General features: G+C 37.4%; 1 protein-coding gene across 1 annotated transcript in view; it reads right to left on the bottom strand.

Moving 5' to 3' along the window:
• Positions 1 to 15,894, bottom strand: part of LOC149829642 (exocyst complex component EXO84B-like) — a 32,236-nt gene that overhangs the window by 11,786 nt on the left and 4,556 nt on the right. Inside the window, exons 4-5 of the mRNA XM_090015216.1 lie at positions 4,736 to 5,783; positions 3,480 to 3,989 (exon numbers count right to left, since the gene is read on the bottom strand). Of these exons, the coding sequence (XP_089871342.1) occupies positions 3,480 to 3,989; positions 4,736 to 5,783 (1,558 nt within the window). The remainder of the gene's footprint in view (positions 1 to 3,479; positions 3,990 to 4,735; positions 5,784 to 15,894) is intronic.

Raw genomic sequence — 15,894 nt, 5'->3', positions numbered from 1 at the left:
GAATGTTATAAATTGTTTTGAACTTGTATGTCTTGTTTGCTTGAGAAATATATGCGTATGATGTACGGTAGGATGGTCAATGAGATTTTGACTAACCCTTACACAATTATATCTAAGGTGATATATCGATTCATGTGGTGAAAAATGCATATGACTTTTATCGTGTGTACAAATCTCGAACTACGTAGGAGTTATGTATATTGAGGTTTAGTTGCTTCGTGTTATGAAATGTGCATGTTCACGTATGCATCATAGAACTCATGTTTTGATTACACATGCTTTGAGGTTCAATTTACGAAGGGAAATGTTCTTTGTGGCGATGATATGATGCGTAGAATAATATGCTTATGTATGATATGATTTAAATGCCACGTGAAATGAAATTATGAATGCATGCGATAAATGTTTAAGTTCAATAGTAAACTTTGGTTCATGAAGCCTTATTGGTTAAATGTGTGATTTTATAATTTTAATGTCATATGAAGTGATGTATGGTGTGATGCTTTGATTATATACATGCTTATGCCTGTGTTGATGGCTATCGACCCTGAGAGTGGTCAATTGTATTGATGCGTGTATCACAATAGTTTTCACTGAATATGGTACCCGTTGAGGAACTGTTCCCAAAGGATTCTCTGTGAGGGTGTGCATGACCAGATCAGGTGATCCGGCTAGAGCAGTAAGTCTCTATGAGGAAGTGCATTGTTCAAGAGCGGGTAGCCCGCGAAGACGGTATATTCCTGTGAGGAAGTGCATTGTCCAAGACCAAGCAGACCATCCGTCTAGGGCGGTAACTCCTTGTGAGGTTGTGCATTTCCCAGACCAAGTAATCCGGCGTAGATTTTGTAAATCTTTATTATGAATAAATGAAATGTTATGATGAATTGTGATAATCTTCTGAGTTGATAGAGATAGTCAATTATGAATCTATAGATTTGGCTTTTCTATTATAGCATGATTATATATTGAACTCAGATATGATAATCAGATCCTTATTGATTTTAGATCTTAATATGAAGTTATGATTGTGACGCTTATGTTAGCGTATGTGCGAATGACACATCACGCCTACAAATGACTAGTTTTTACTTATTAGGTGAATGATACATTATGCCTAATAGTTTCATTGCAAATGATTGTCTGAGTAAATATATCACACATATGTATCATGATTCATCATGAATATCTAACTAAATTACTTATAAGGTATGTGCGTGTGTTTCACGTTGGAATGGTCAAATGTGATTTAACTTATTGTTTATAAAAATTATGAATGCATATGAAAATGATGCAATGATTCGAATGTCTTATATATATACAGTCTTTTTTATATATTTTTTTAAATACAAAATATAAAAAAAAAAAAAAAATTAGTTTTTTCACCATACAAATAGACATTTTTGGACTCGGTCAACGTTGACCGAGTCCAAAACAAGGACGGACTCGGCCTCGACTCTTTGATCGAGTCCAATTCGGCGTTGACCGAGTCCGAGCCGTGTCCGAAGCCGCACCCGTGTCGTGGCGTGTCGACTCGGGTGCAGCGCCTCCCTAGCCGAGTCCGTGTGACAGATCTGGAGGGTTAGATGTGTAAAAAATATTAAAAATTAAAAATTACTACAGTTTTTTACTAGGGGTTACCCATGAGAGTAGCAAACATTAACCCCCCACCCACACAACCACAGATATATGTGTGTGTGTATCCTTGAACACATACATGTATATTATGTGTCATGTACAATACATATAATTTATATATAGAATGTAATCTCTCTCTCTCTCTCTCTCTCTATATATATATATATATATATATATATATATATAATGTGTATATATATATTATATAGTATTATTACATATATATAATATAATATGTAATAAACATATAAAAATATTACATTATTACTTCATATACATTTATGCATATGATATATTAGTAATACAATATATATCAATCATGCTATATACATATGTTTACATATTTTATATAAAATATGAAATTGTCATGACTTGGCCAAGTCAAGGACCAACCAATGTCGGGTCAAATCAAGAGTCATTGGACTTTAAAGCTATGGTAAAAGCAAAGGTTTCTCTCAGATCACCTTACACAACTTATCAGAGAAAGGGATCTGAATCAAAGAAAGTCCAAAGCAGCAGTTTCTAAAAGGAATGTAAAAAGGTTCAAGCAGCAGATGTTAGATATGTTGGCATTTTGTTCAAACATCAGAGAAAAGAATAAGAGTTAGGCTAGGTTCATTCTTTCCAATTCTCTGACTTTTCTATATGTATCTATTTTCATACCAGTAAAGTTTTGGGTTGTGAAACTACAACTCATCCAAAATTTATAAATGTTTTGATTAGAGTTGAATAAGCCTCATTGTGATTTCCAGCATATGGCCAAATAGTGTAATTTAGCTGCATATGAAGACAATTTTTTTGAAACCATGAATTTATGCGTTAAACATCTAAAATTGTGGAGGATATCTTGTGGAAATCTAAGGTCCCAACCACTACAGAGCCGGACATTTTGTGAGGGTCTTGATTCATTAGTCAACTGGTCTAGCATCCTAACTTGGTTATGGGCATCATCCAAGAAACTCCATGAGAAAGAATAAAAAAACTTCTTCAAAAACCATTGACCTCTGATGTGGTTCCCCCACATACACCACAAACACGGATAGAGCACTGTTATCAGCGTATAAGGTGATACGATTATGCAAATTATAACTAGAATGGAAATAAATAGATACAATCCAAGCATAAAAAATGATACTGCAAATGATTAAACAAACAAATTACATAATGGGCATTCTTCAATGTCGTGCTATGCAATCAGAGAAACTGATACAGTGATGCTTATTTTCATCAGATGTCCAAGAATAGGGGGTTCTTTTCATGGTTGCAGAATGCAGATTCTTGTCATATAGGTTTGTGTAACTTTTTTGCCTTCTTGTTGTCACTCTTCCAGTCTTAAATGTTACATAAAATGTTAAAGAGATGTGGCATCTGAAAAGTTGACATTTTTGGCCACTCCTTATCCTAAAAATATTACATCATCATGTATCCTCAAAAAGAAAAAACCAAAGAAAATGTAAAACTACTGCAATTTACCTTCTCAAATCATTCAAAGAAAAGGAGATCTGTAGATTGCATAATGCCTGCTTTGTCTTCAACATGTGCATCTTTGATGAGATGGATCTTTAAGGAGAAAAGTAACCAAGATACTAAGAAATTAACTCTTCATATTCTGAATGATCAAGAGCATTAATTAATGAATTATACAATGGCTTCACCCAATCTACAAATCTTTTCCGAACCTGTAAAATGATCTAAAAGTTGACTCCTTGCCGACTTCTGCTTTGTAGACTGTTTCTTATGAGATATTAATGAAATGTTTTCCATACTTTCAAAAGAAAAAAATAAATGCATTATACGTTCTGTTGCAGGGAGATTTACAGAAGCTATGTGAATTTGAGAATTACCTGAAAGATTGGAGATGGAGACCAATCAGGCTCATCTACATATCCATCCAAGCTGATATACAGTTCAGCACTCAAATGAGTGTCGCCATCTTCTGTGAAAATAAGATCAAGAGCATGTTGTCTACAGAAACTGTCACGCAATCTGTCTACAGAACGTTGCAGCCGCTTTTTCCATTCTCTCTGTTCAGGAAGCCGGCTCTGCCTTTCAGAAGCTCTCCTCCGTGTATCATCCTTAGCACTTGCCTGATAAGATGGAGCAAGCTTCATGGCAGCACGTGGAAGGAGTTCATCAGCTAATAGTGAAGCATTGGCTAATAAAGCTATTTGTTGGGACTCAGTATCAGCCATTCTAACGATTTTATTCCCAGATCCTTCTCCATCATCTTCTATGGATCCAGGCAAAGCATTTATTAGCAAGTTCACATATGACTCAAATACTTGAAAAAGCCCTTCTAATGTTGTATTGTTTAACTGCATGCTGAGCAGTGGAGCCACGTCTTCAAAGAAATCCTGCAGGAACACAATAAAAGGTCAAGAATGCATAGACAAGAATACCATGGATAGCTGCTACATACAAAAGACTAAAAGAAGAGGCATAGTTATAGATTCATGAATGCTCGTAAACACAGAAGGTGTTTGAGTGTAAACACAAGCAGTCATTTTAACACAAATATTTCTAAGCAATATGTTTCAGTAAAATTAAGGGAGCAAGCGGAAGGGATAAATAAACCTGAAGAGGAGAAAGTTGGAAATGATGAATAGTCTCATAAAGGGAGGAGAAAAGACAACAAGCTTCAAAGTGTCTGACCAGAACATACATGGGTCAAATATTGACTGATAAATCCACTCACGGGATAGCCAGTCTCATGTAAAATAAACACAATTATGAGGTGTAAAAAACTTGATGATTCTAGGCAAATTATTTCTGCTCTTTTATAAACTAAGAAGCAATACCAATAACTCAAAAAATTAACTACTTGTCATGACTGTCAAATTATTAGTTCTCACACTTTCAGAATACTAGCTGTCTTACAACAGGGCAATGGGAAATTAGATTTCAGTAGAACCCAAAAAAACAAAAAGTGACAATGATGATGTAAAACTGCAACAAAAATCAACTTACTCCAATAAAGAATCTTTATATAATTCAAGAAGACAAAATGACAAGTATGGAAAAAAGTGAATGGTTGTAAAATGGCTGCAAAATATTTTATTTATTCTATCACAAAATTCACCAAAAAGCAAAGATGGAACACCTGAACCATTGAATTGAACCGATGCGCACTGCTTGAAAGCTTGGGCTGGAAAGCAACACCACTACCAACAGCAACAGTAGATGATCGAGGATGAGTACTAAGCGGTTCATGCGTGAGCATCCAATCATCCACAGCAGCAAAGGCAGCAGTGCTCTCCTCAATTCTCTTAAGGTTAGCTTCTAATGCTTGCTCAACACTGGGCCTGAAGAGCTTCAACAGAACAGGACAAAGTGTTAATCCATGAGCTTCTAGAAGAGAACAGTGACCCAATGCAATTTGAACACATTCAGCAGCAGCTCTCAATCCTCCGGCAGCTGCTGATGAAGCTAATGCATGCCTCTTCACAAGAAGAGCAAAAGCCTCAGTCTGCTTACTAGACCATATAACAAGCTCCGATGCATATGCTGACTCCTCTCCAAAGACAGCCAAAGAATCATTAGCAGCTTGAGCAATGGCAGAAAATACTAGCTGTGAAAGAGCTGCAGTATATGCTCCTCCATATGAGGTGCTTGATGGCCGTAGACTTTGCATATTGTAAAGAAGCCTTTGGTAATGAGCATTGAGTAGCAAAGTATGTGCACGAGGCCCATCTCCAAGTCTTTTAAGAGCTGAAACTGCTGAACGAAGCTCAACACCCCGTGTAGAAGGCTGGCATGCAGCTTCTGCAAGTTGATTTGCTAACTTCATTCTATGTTCAGATATAGCAGTCTGTAATGATGAAAGAGATGATAGGCTCAAGGTCATCTTCTTTTGTGCTTCTGTAGCTACCTTTTCACCTTCATCCAGAGCAACCAAAGTGTCATCTATTCTCCTCTCCGCCAATAAAACATCAAGGATATCAGGAAGCTCAGCAGCCCATTTTTCAATATCTGAAGGCTGTCCTTCCTCGAAATCAGAAAGGCTATCTGATGCCAAACCATCAAATCGAGTAGATAAGGAATTGATGTTCACACCTTCAGCCAAAGCATGAATAAAACCTGCTTGGGTAGAAAGAAGATTCCTGATAGACAGTAGCTCTCCCTCCAGATCAGATATCTCCTTGGAAGTCCTAAGATCAGATACACATGATATACATGAAGGAAATCAAGAACTGTACTTTTTTTTTAAAAATGTATATAAAAATATCCCCATGTCCTATTTTCACAAAGTTGCCATTTCATGTCATGTGCTCTTCTTAATTCCTTATCCTGCCCATGTCCATGTGACAGACTGTAACACAAGTAGAAGGCTGAAAGCCACAAGTACACTTACAGTTTATTCTTGCCAAGACAATTCTAATGTAATGCTTGACACACAGGAGCTGCCACCAATGTCAAACAGCAAATCAAGGGCAGTAGCCGCACCATAGCCAAACACTAATACGTGTGAAAAATCGCATTCAAACCAACAAAAAAGTCAAGTCAAATAACATTTTCAGAAACAACGTAAGTTTAGTTTAGTAATTCTAATTTGATAAAAGTAGCAGTGACTTTTTTGCTATAAAAGTTGCCACAAAATTTCAGTAAGGCTACACCACCTTAAGGGTGGTATGCTAATTTTAAGCCAGATGAATGCTCCTAATTTAATACAAAGGGCTAAAATCTACATAACACCCCCCCCCTCCCTCTCCCTCCCTCCCTCCCTCAACACACATCACCAACCAAAAAGGCAAAGATACTCTAAGAAGACGAGACCAACAATCGAATCTTCAAATGAAACACACCAAAGATCTCTCACAAGAACCACGACAGTTCATATACAATGTTCACTCACAAGAACCACAAAGGTTCATACAAAATACCCAAGAAAGGGTATGCAAAACAAGAAGAAAAAAATATTTCTTATTTAATGGGAATTACCCTCATAAAAACATATCTTACAAGGGGAAACAACCCCATATTTATAATGCACAAAGACGAGACCTAGAGGGAGTCCAACGACTCTCTTAGTAAGTGCTTTTTGTCTTTGGTCAAAAAGCAATGAGGTCTAATAATGTCAAAAACATAAAAATAAAGCCTAACCTAATTAGATTCTAACCTAACCTAACTAGAATACATAACTAGACTAAAAAGCTAAAGAGATTACATATGATATTACTAAAGAGATTACATATTTTTAACACTCCCCCTCAAACTTATAGTTGGATAACCGAAAGTTTGTTCAAGAGAAAGTGGAATCGAGGAGCAGCGAGAGGTTTGGTAAAGAAATATGGCGGTTGATATTCTGAGAAAACATAGGGAAGATCAATGGTGTCATGTAGAAATTTTTCTCGCACGTAGTGACAATCCATGTCAATATGTTTGGTCCGTTTGTGAAATGTCCGGTTGCTGTCAATATAAATAAAACTATGTCGACCCCAATTGTTTGGGATGAAGGCGTTGTTGTTGTTGTATTGTCGCAGCATAGTCTTGATGCTCCTATACTTTCAACACCCATGTCATGAAGAAGACGCTTTAGCCAGACTACTTCCATAGTGGTTGTAGCCATAGCCCTGTACTCGGCTTCAGTTGACGAGAGAGTCCTTTTGCTGCTTCTTGCACCTCCACGGAATTAATGATTCACCTAAAAATATACAAAAAATAGTAGTTGAGTGTCGATCATTGGGATCACCTCCTCAATTTATATCATTATAAGCAGTTAATTCTAAGGAGAAAGAAGCAACAAAAGAGACCTCGAAAAATGAAAGTTTTAATATATCTAATAATGTGTAAAATTGCTCTCATATTAACAATGGTAGGAGCATGCTGAAATTGAGTTGATGTGTGGACGGCATACGCAATGTCAGGTCTTATAATAGAGAGATAAGACTGTGTCCCGACAAGTTGCCTCTAAGGTGTTGGATTTTTAAATGGTTCTTCATCATCAATCTTCATTTTGATATTTACAATTTTGAAAGTATCAACCTGTTTTCCATATACCAGACCTGTCAACAATATTCAAGGCAAATTTAGACTGAGTTAGCAAATAGCCTCTAGAAGAATAAGTCTATACCAAGAAAGAATTTTAAGAAACCCAAATCACTCATTTCGAAATGTATTTTGAGAAATTTTTTAATCTTGTCAACTCTCTGCTTATCACTTTCGGTGATGATCATGTTGTCTGCATAGAGAAGAAGAATGATAATACCTGCATCAGAATTTTTAACAAACAAAGTTGTGTCAGTAGACAAGATTGAAAACCAAAATCAATTATAAATTGACTAAATTTATCATACCAAGCTTTTGGAGCTTGTTTAAGCTCATATAAAGCCTTAGTTAACCGAACAGTCTTTCTTTTAAAATATTGATGGCAGGTGGTGGTTTTATATATACTTCTGCAGCTAGATTTCCATTACGAAATGCATTTTTGACATCCATTTGATATATATGTCATTTCTTTGAAAAGGCTAGAGTCATCAAAATCCTAATTGTGGTCATTCTAGCAACTGGAGCAAAAGTCTCTTCATAGTCTATTCCATATTCTTGGGAATAGCCTTTTGCAACTAATCAGGCTTTAAACCTTCAAGAGTGTCGTCACTCTTGGTTTTAACTTTATACACCCATCGACAACCTATAGGCTTTTGACCTAGTTGAATGTCTGGAATAGTTCAAGTATTCGTTTTTTCTAAAGCTTTTAATTTTGTACTTCGACCCATTCAGATTATTCTTTTGTTGCAACATAGTTAGAAGGTTCCACGTAGGAATATATTAAAGCAATATAGGCTTGATATTTTGGTGAAAAAGACTCGTATGACATAAATTTTTCGGAAACTTTAGACACTCTAGATGACTTTATGGTTGACACTTGTTCCTATGCTTTAGTATATTTCTCGAGAGCACATGGTTTCTCTAAATTACCTCACCTAGAGTATTGAATACAATCTAGAGGATCACTAAATGATTTTGTATTTGTTATGTCATTTTGCTCTTCTTGACTTTCATCTATATCACCTTCATCAATTTTTGAAACTAAGTCCAACATAAATGAATATTCATCTATTTCCTTAGAGTTCTTACTTTCAAAAAAACTTTCTCTTTCCAAGGACACATTTCTTGATACGTAAAATTTTTTAGTTTTGAGATCAAAACATCTATAGCTATGTCACATGGGTGCGGGTGCGGGTGCGGGTCACTTCCAAAAAACCCGGGTGCGGGAGTGCGGCAAAAAAAAATAAAATATATATATAGGATTTATAACCAGTTTTTTTTTTGCTGGTGTGTTTGTTTGAAGACTTGTAACCTACGTTCTACTTGTTGTGTACTTTGGCGCAACGGGACAAAATTGATGAATCGAAAGGATTGGCAATCTGATCGACCCAGCCTGCTGCGTTCTGCTGACTGTCATGATTCAATCATGTATGAAACTCCCTGGTCTTCACAAAAAAAAATATAAGTGAAAGGTTTGATGTGGTTTGTTGGAGAGAGAGTCTTCACGAGGCCTATGGCTCCACCGCCACTGCCACGCCACTACCTAGGGTTCTTCAAATTTCATTTTATATACAGTAGCACACAGATCTCCAGTCTGGACTCTGGATGACAGCTAAAAGAAATTTATTGGATTTGACATGTAGAAAAGAGAGGTCTACACCAGGCTACGGCTAGAGCACCCATCTCAAATCTCCAAAATGTACTCTAGATGACAGCTAAATGAAATTTATTGGATTTGACATGTGGAAAAGAGAGGTCTACACCAGGCTACGGCTAGAACACCCATCTCGTCAAGAGAAAAGTGAATACTAATAGCCACCAAGGCTACCACCACCATTATCATTTATTATGGAGAGAGAAATTCCTTGACGAAGAAAGATCTGGATCATTGAAGGATAAAGACTTCAAAAGGCTCTTGAATTTTGGTTTTAATTTTTGAGGAAGATGGATCATCATTTCCAAGTTAACCAACGCTGCGAATTCATTGTTTGGAGGCAGGAATAGCATGGGATGCCAACAAAGCTCACCAGATGTTGTGGACACAAGTGCCCCTTTATAAAACAAGAGCGGCAGCAGCAAGTAGGCATCGGTTGTTCCGTCCTTTCATTCTCTCATCACTACCTGCAGGGATCCAGCAAGGGGTGGGGAGAGGTGAAGAATCTGGAAGTCCTCGTCAAGGAATAGGCAACTCTAAAGAGACCGAAGCTATCAACGCCAAAATCAAAATCAAAATTCAGCAAGGGACGGGTCCCGCTGCGCGGTCAGCTATCAGCAGAATTTTTTTTTTAAATTTCGCAGCCCATTTCACAGGGCAAAAAAAAAATAAAAAATCAAAAAATTGGACCAAAATGACCCTGGATGCGGTCAACGCACCCAGGGTCGGGTTGACCGCACTCGGTGCCGCACCCGCATCGCGTCGCGTCGACGCGCGTGCGGCACCTGTCTGGCCGAATCCCTGTGATATAGATCTATAGCCTTTTTATGACTTGCATATCCCAAAAAGGCACAAGGGATAGCACGAGGGAAGAGTTTATCATTTTTGTCGGAAAAAACAAAACATTTGCACCCAAGAACTCTTAACCTAGAGTAATCTGGGATTTGTTTAAAAAGTTTTTCAACAGGAGATATATTGTTTAATGAAGAAGATGGCATTCTGTTGATAAGGTAAACAGCAGTTAGAGTAGCTTCAGCCCAAAAAGTCTTTGGTACTTGATGTGTAATGAGTAAGGTTCTTGTTGTTTCTATAATATGTTTATGTTTTCTTTCTACTAAATTGTTTTGTTAAGGGGTATAAAGGCATAATCTTTGATGCATAATACTATATAAATTCAAATAATCTTTAAATTTTTTTGACAAAAATTTTCTCCCTGAATCAGTGCGAAAAATTGAAATATCATTTTTAAATTAATTTTTGACTAAATTATAAAATATTTGAAAGTGTGAGAAAACTTCAGATTTATGTTTAAGAAAATAGATCCAAGTATGTTTTGTGAAATCATTTATAAAAAAGTACATATTACATAAAGTTACCTTCTGAAATGACAGGCGCGGGACACCATACATCCGAATGTATTAAATCAAGTGGTCGTGAAGAAACAAAGGTTCTTTCTTGAAAAGGTAATCTTTTCATTTTTCCAAGAATACATTTTTCACATGTAAATGTTTCAAAATTACAAAAAAAATTCATCTTTGAAAAAAATTGGAGCTTGGATACACTAGGATGTCCAAGTCTCTTGTGCCATAGATCCAAGTCAACTTTTTGAATATTACAACACAATGTATTATTGGGTATTTTCAAAAAATTCATGTAGTACAAGCCTCATTCTCTATGGCCTTCCACAATCAGCTTGCCTGACTGGTGATCCTGCACTTGACATCCACGAGAGGAGAAAAAAACATTACATCCATGGTCAGACAATTGAGAGACAAATAAAAGATTTAGGTTAAGTTTAACAATATATCTAACTTGTGGAATGCAAAACCTTTTTGAGTTTTGAAAAACATTTTCAAAATTTCCTACTCCTTTGATTTCAAGGGATGTTCCATCAGCGGTAAATACATTTGACCCATTTGAGTTATGACATTTGGATAACATATCAATGTTTGGTATCATATGAAAAGAAGTACCGAAGTCAAGGAGCCAAAGAGTTTTACCAGGGTCGAAAATGTCGACAGAAGAGACGGCAGCTCCAGTGGATGAAAATGTTCCTTTGAGCAGTGGTTGAAGTGCTTTTACCAATTATATTAAGGGAATGCTTTCGATGGATGGTTCACTTGATTCTTGAGGAGGTTCGACAGAGGCAACCTTCTTTTCATATGGTTTCTTCAATTTTGGACAATAAGTCTTCACATGTCCCGGTTCTCGACAATAGTAACAGATTAATTTCCTTTTTTCAAACTCACTGTCGTGTTTCTCATGATTTGTCCTCCCATAATTTGGGGGTTTGTATGTGCGAACATGGTTTTTCAGTCTAGATACGGCTAGAACCGAGTCATCATCACTTTTGATAATTTTATTCTTAAGTCTATTATCTTCCATACTCAATTCTTCTATTGTGTATTCTATTGAGGAAACCTTACCTCGATGAAGAGGAATGGACTTGGTTTATTCAAACTCCGGTCTTAATCCATTCACAAATTGGAAAAAGTGTTCCGCATTCATTTGATTTTGGCGGAGTTCTATGTCTTAATGGACAATGTCACTTTGGTTCAAGAAGAGACAACTCTTCCCATAACTCAGACAAGCTATTATAGTATTTTCTAATGCTTTTATCCCCTTGAACCATATTCCGAACTTGGTTTTGTAGATTGCACACATGTGCAATGTCTTTAAGAGAATACATTCTCTTAGGATAGTCCTAAGCATCATTGGCATGTTCAAATTTGACAAGACTTGAACATTTCTTGATATCCACTCTACTTATAAGCCAAGACATAATCTTGGCATGTCTCATTCTCCATTCTTTCCACTTTTTCTAGTAAGTGGTAATAGCTTTGGTTTTTTCAACGTCCATAAGAGGTATTTCTTTCTCACCTTCAATCTTTGTAAGAATTAGCTTAGGTTTCAAATCGGTCTCATCCACTGATCCCACAACCCCTTTCCCCATATAAGGTGTTTCATGATTAAAGCCTACGTAACATAGTTTGAATCGTTGAGTTTAATGGGTTTAATGGTAACATTATCATTGTCATTCATTTTACAAGGTTTGGATAAAGAAATAACGAAGGGAAGAAAGAAAAAGAGAGAATATGTACTCCACCACGGATAGTGAGTACGAGTGCATCTTCAAGCTTCCAAGCTTTTGCACGATCACAATTAAAGAACGTTACCTCTTTTCCAAACTTTGAATGACATGCTTCTCGATGCACCGGAAAGAATAGCTTGATCACTACCAAGCTCTGATACTATGTAAGAAGACGAGACCAACAATCGAATCTTCAAATGATACACACCAAAGATCTCTCACAAGAACCACAACGGTTCATATACAATGTTCACTCACAAGAACCACAAAGGTTCACACAAAATACCCAAGAAAGGGTATGCAAAACAAGAAAAAAAATATTTCTTATTTAATGAGAATTACCCTCACAAAAACATATCTTACAAGGGGGAACAACCCCATGCACAAAGAGGAGACCTAGAGGGAGTTCGTTGGGAGTCCAACGACTCTCTTAGTAAGTCAAAAAGCAATGAGGTCTAATAATGTCAAAAACATAAAAATAAAGCCTAACCTAATTAGATTCTAACCTAACCTAACTAGAATACATGACTAGATTAAAAAGCTAAAGAGATTACATATGATATTACTAAAGAGATTATATATTTTTAACAGTTACATGAATAAATTTGTACCGCTTTTCATCATTATGTCTTCCAGTGCCAATAAACACCTATAAGGATAACATAACGTCAGGGCCACTTTTGGATGTTAGAAAAAAAACTGACAGGAAAAGAAAACTTTACATGAGTTTTCATATGAAAATTTATCGTTGTGCAAAAATTTATTTTGATTGTGTGAAATTGGTTTTAGAAACAAAAATAGATAGCCTATCAATGTAGTGGGGAGATGATGATGGTGGGTATTGTGGGTGTAGATCTCAGATGCACCCCATAGTGTGTGGGATTCATCTGCAACATTGACGCCAACAATGTGCACTGGAGGTAGCCCTGGCATGCTGCGGCGAGGCCCTGCAAGACCTGGAATGCATGAGACTATAGCATCTGTGGTGGCTTGGTTCAGGTGGCTTGGAGGGGAGCTGACCCTAGGCAAGAGGAGTTGGTCATGGGTGGGGGAAGTTCTTTATGGCCAGGGTTTTGAATGTTGAGGTGGAAGCAGTGGGGAGGGGATTGATCATGTTGGTGGTAGTGATGGCAAGGACGAGAAAGTTTAGAGGAGGGTTGTATCAGATTTTATATCTGGTACAACATCTACAGGAAACAGGGAGAGAGAGAAAGAGAGAACAATGGCTGGGGCGGCTTACGATAGCTCGACCTCCAAGCCCTAACCATTTTATATATGAAGCAGCTATACAACTATTCTTGTAATATCAGAGATATTACAAGGATGCCATTAATGAGAGAAATACAACATGTGTTTCATTAACATACCATGTGTATGGATCTGGATCCAGATCCATACGCAAGCTAGATTTTAACACCCTCCCTCAAGTTGTACGTGATTTTGGATCATGTACAACTTGCTCTTCAATAGCCAAAATTGACGTCATGTTAAACCTTTGGTAAACAAGTCTGCCACTTGATCTTCTGTTCGAACATGACGTAGTTCTATCTCCTTCATCTCGACTTTCTGCCGTATAAAATGTTGATCAATCTCAATGTGCTTCGTTCTGCTATGCTGGATAGGATTACATGCAATGTTTATTGCACTTTGATTGTCACATAGAAGAAAAGATTGAATAATTGTCTCCCCAAGATCACTCAATAGGTGTCTAATCCATGTGGCTTCTGCCGTGCCTGCAGCCATCAATATGTATTCAGCCTCTGTACTCGATCGTGCCACTGCCTTTTGTTTTCTACTGCTTCAGGACACTAAATTGTGGCCAATATATGCACAATATCCAGAGACAGATCGTCTCTCATCTGGATTCTCTGCCCAATCTGCATCTGTATAAGTGATGAGTTCATGTCCTCTATGCAAATTATCGTTCTTGCGATAGACAAGTCTGTCTCCTATAGTTCCTTTTAAATAGCGTAGAATGCGCTTCACAGCTTCCATATGACCCTCCGTTGGAGCATGCATAAACTGGGATATCTGATTGACAGCATTAACCATATCAGGTCTGGCAAAGGTCAAGTACTATAACATTCCCACGAGACTTCTATACATTGTAGGGTTAACACAAAGATGGCCATCTTCAGAGCTCAACCTTTGATGTAATACACTAGGAGTACTGACTGGTTTGCAATTCGTCATCTCGGCTCTTTCCAGAAGGTCAAGAGTGTATTTTTGTTGCATGAGTGTCAATGTGTCTTGTTGTTTGTCAACTTCCACACCAAGAAAGTACCTCAACTCCCCTAAATCTTTCATTTTGAAAGTTTTCATTAAAAACTGTTTCACGTCTTGCACATGATTATCTCAACTCTCAGTTATCACAATGTCATCAACATATATAAGAAGAAGTATAACAATGCCTGCCTTTTGGAAAATAAAGAGTGAGTGATCCAGAGAGCATCTTCTAAAACCATAACTTTGAATTTGCATAGAGAAACTTTCAAACCAGGAACGGGACGCCTGTTTCAACCCATACAGAGATTTCCTTAGTTTGCACACCCAGGCAGTAGGATCCTTCTCGGCATAACCAGGAGGTTGCTCCATATACATTTTTTCCTTTAAAGTTCCATGCAAAAATGCATTTTTAACATCTATCTGGCTAAGGCTCCAACCTCGATCGACTGTTAGGGATATGATGACACGAATAGTACCCATTTTGACTATCAGACTAAAAGTTTCATCGTAGTCTTCACCATATTGTTGTGCGAATCCTCGAGCAACAAGTCGTGCCTTATATCTGTCAATGCTTCATAAACCCATTTTGAGCCAACTACATTCTTTCCTTCTGGCCGAGGGACTATTTCCCAAGTCTGGCATTCATGAAGAGCTTCCATTTCTTCATTCATAGCTTCAGTCCAATGACGGGATTGAATAGCTTGATTAAAACAAGTGGGTTCAACCTGTTTTGTGAGCTGAGACATAAACAGCTGGAAATCAAGGGAGAAGGTCTCATAACTCACCCATCGTTGAATAGGATGCTTAATGCGTGACCCCCGTTGAGCCGAATCATTGGCGATGCTTTCCACATTTCTCGGCTCTGTATTTTTGTCCCGTCTAGTGTATATCTGCCCAGAGAAGAGTTCTACTGGTGGTGGCTCAACTGGAGATGATTCAACATGTATTTGCGAGTCATTCAACTCCCTACTCAAGCCGAAGGAAGGACAATTTGTCTGACAAGTTTCTCCTGTATTAGCAAAAAGATTTGCGCTCATCCATGGATCATATAGTTCTAATTCTCGAGATGGCAACGCTGCAGAGTCATTGACCTGAAAATTTTGTTCGTCAAAAACAACATTTCTGGCGGTCCTAATACGTTTTGTAGTAGGATCATAGCATCGATAACCTTTATATTCATCTGCATACCCAACAAATCTGCACTTGACAGCCTTGTCCTGAAACTTATTTCGCAGAGATGAATCAACATGTACATAACATACACAACCAAAAACACGCAGCTCATCGTAAGAGGGATGATGCC

This window comes from Nuphar pumila, chromosome 8, assembly GCF_984573655.1.
Source record: "Nuphar pumila chromosome 8, dmNupPumi1.hap1.1, whole genome shotgun sequence".
Classification (NCBI taxonomy): Eukaryota; Viridiplantae; Streptophyta; class Magnoliopsida; order Nymphaeales; family Nymphaeaceae; genus Nuphar; species Nuphar pumila.
The sequence above is the reverse complement of the archived record's forward strand: the minus strand, read 5'-3'. Positions and strand labels throughout refer to the sequence as shown.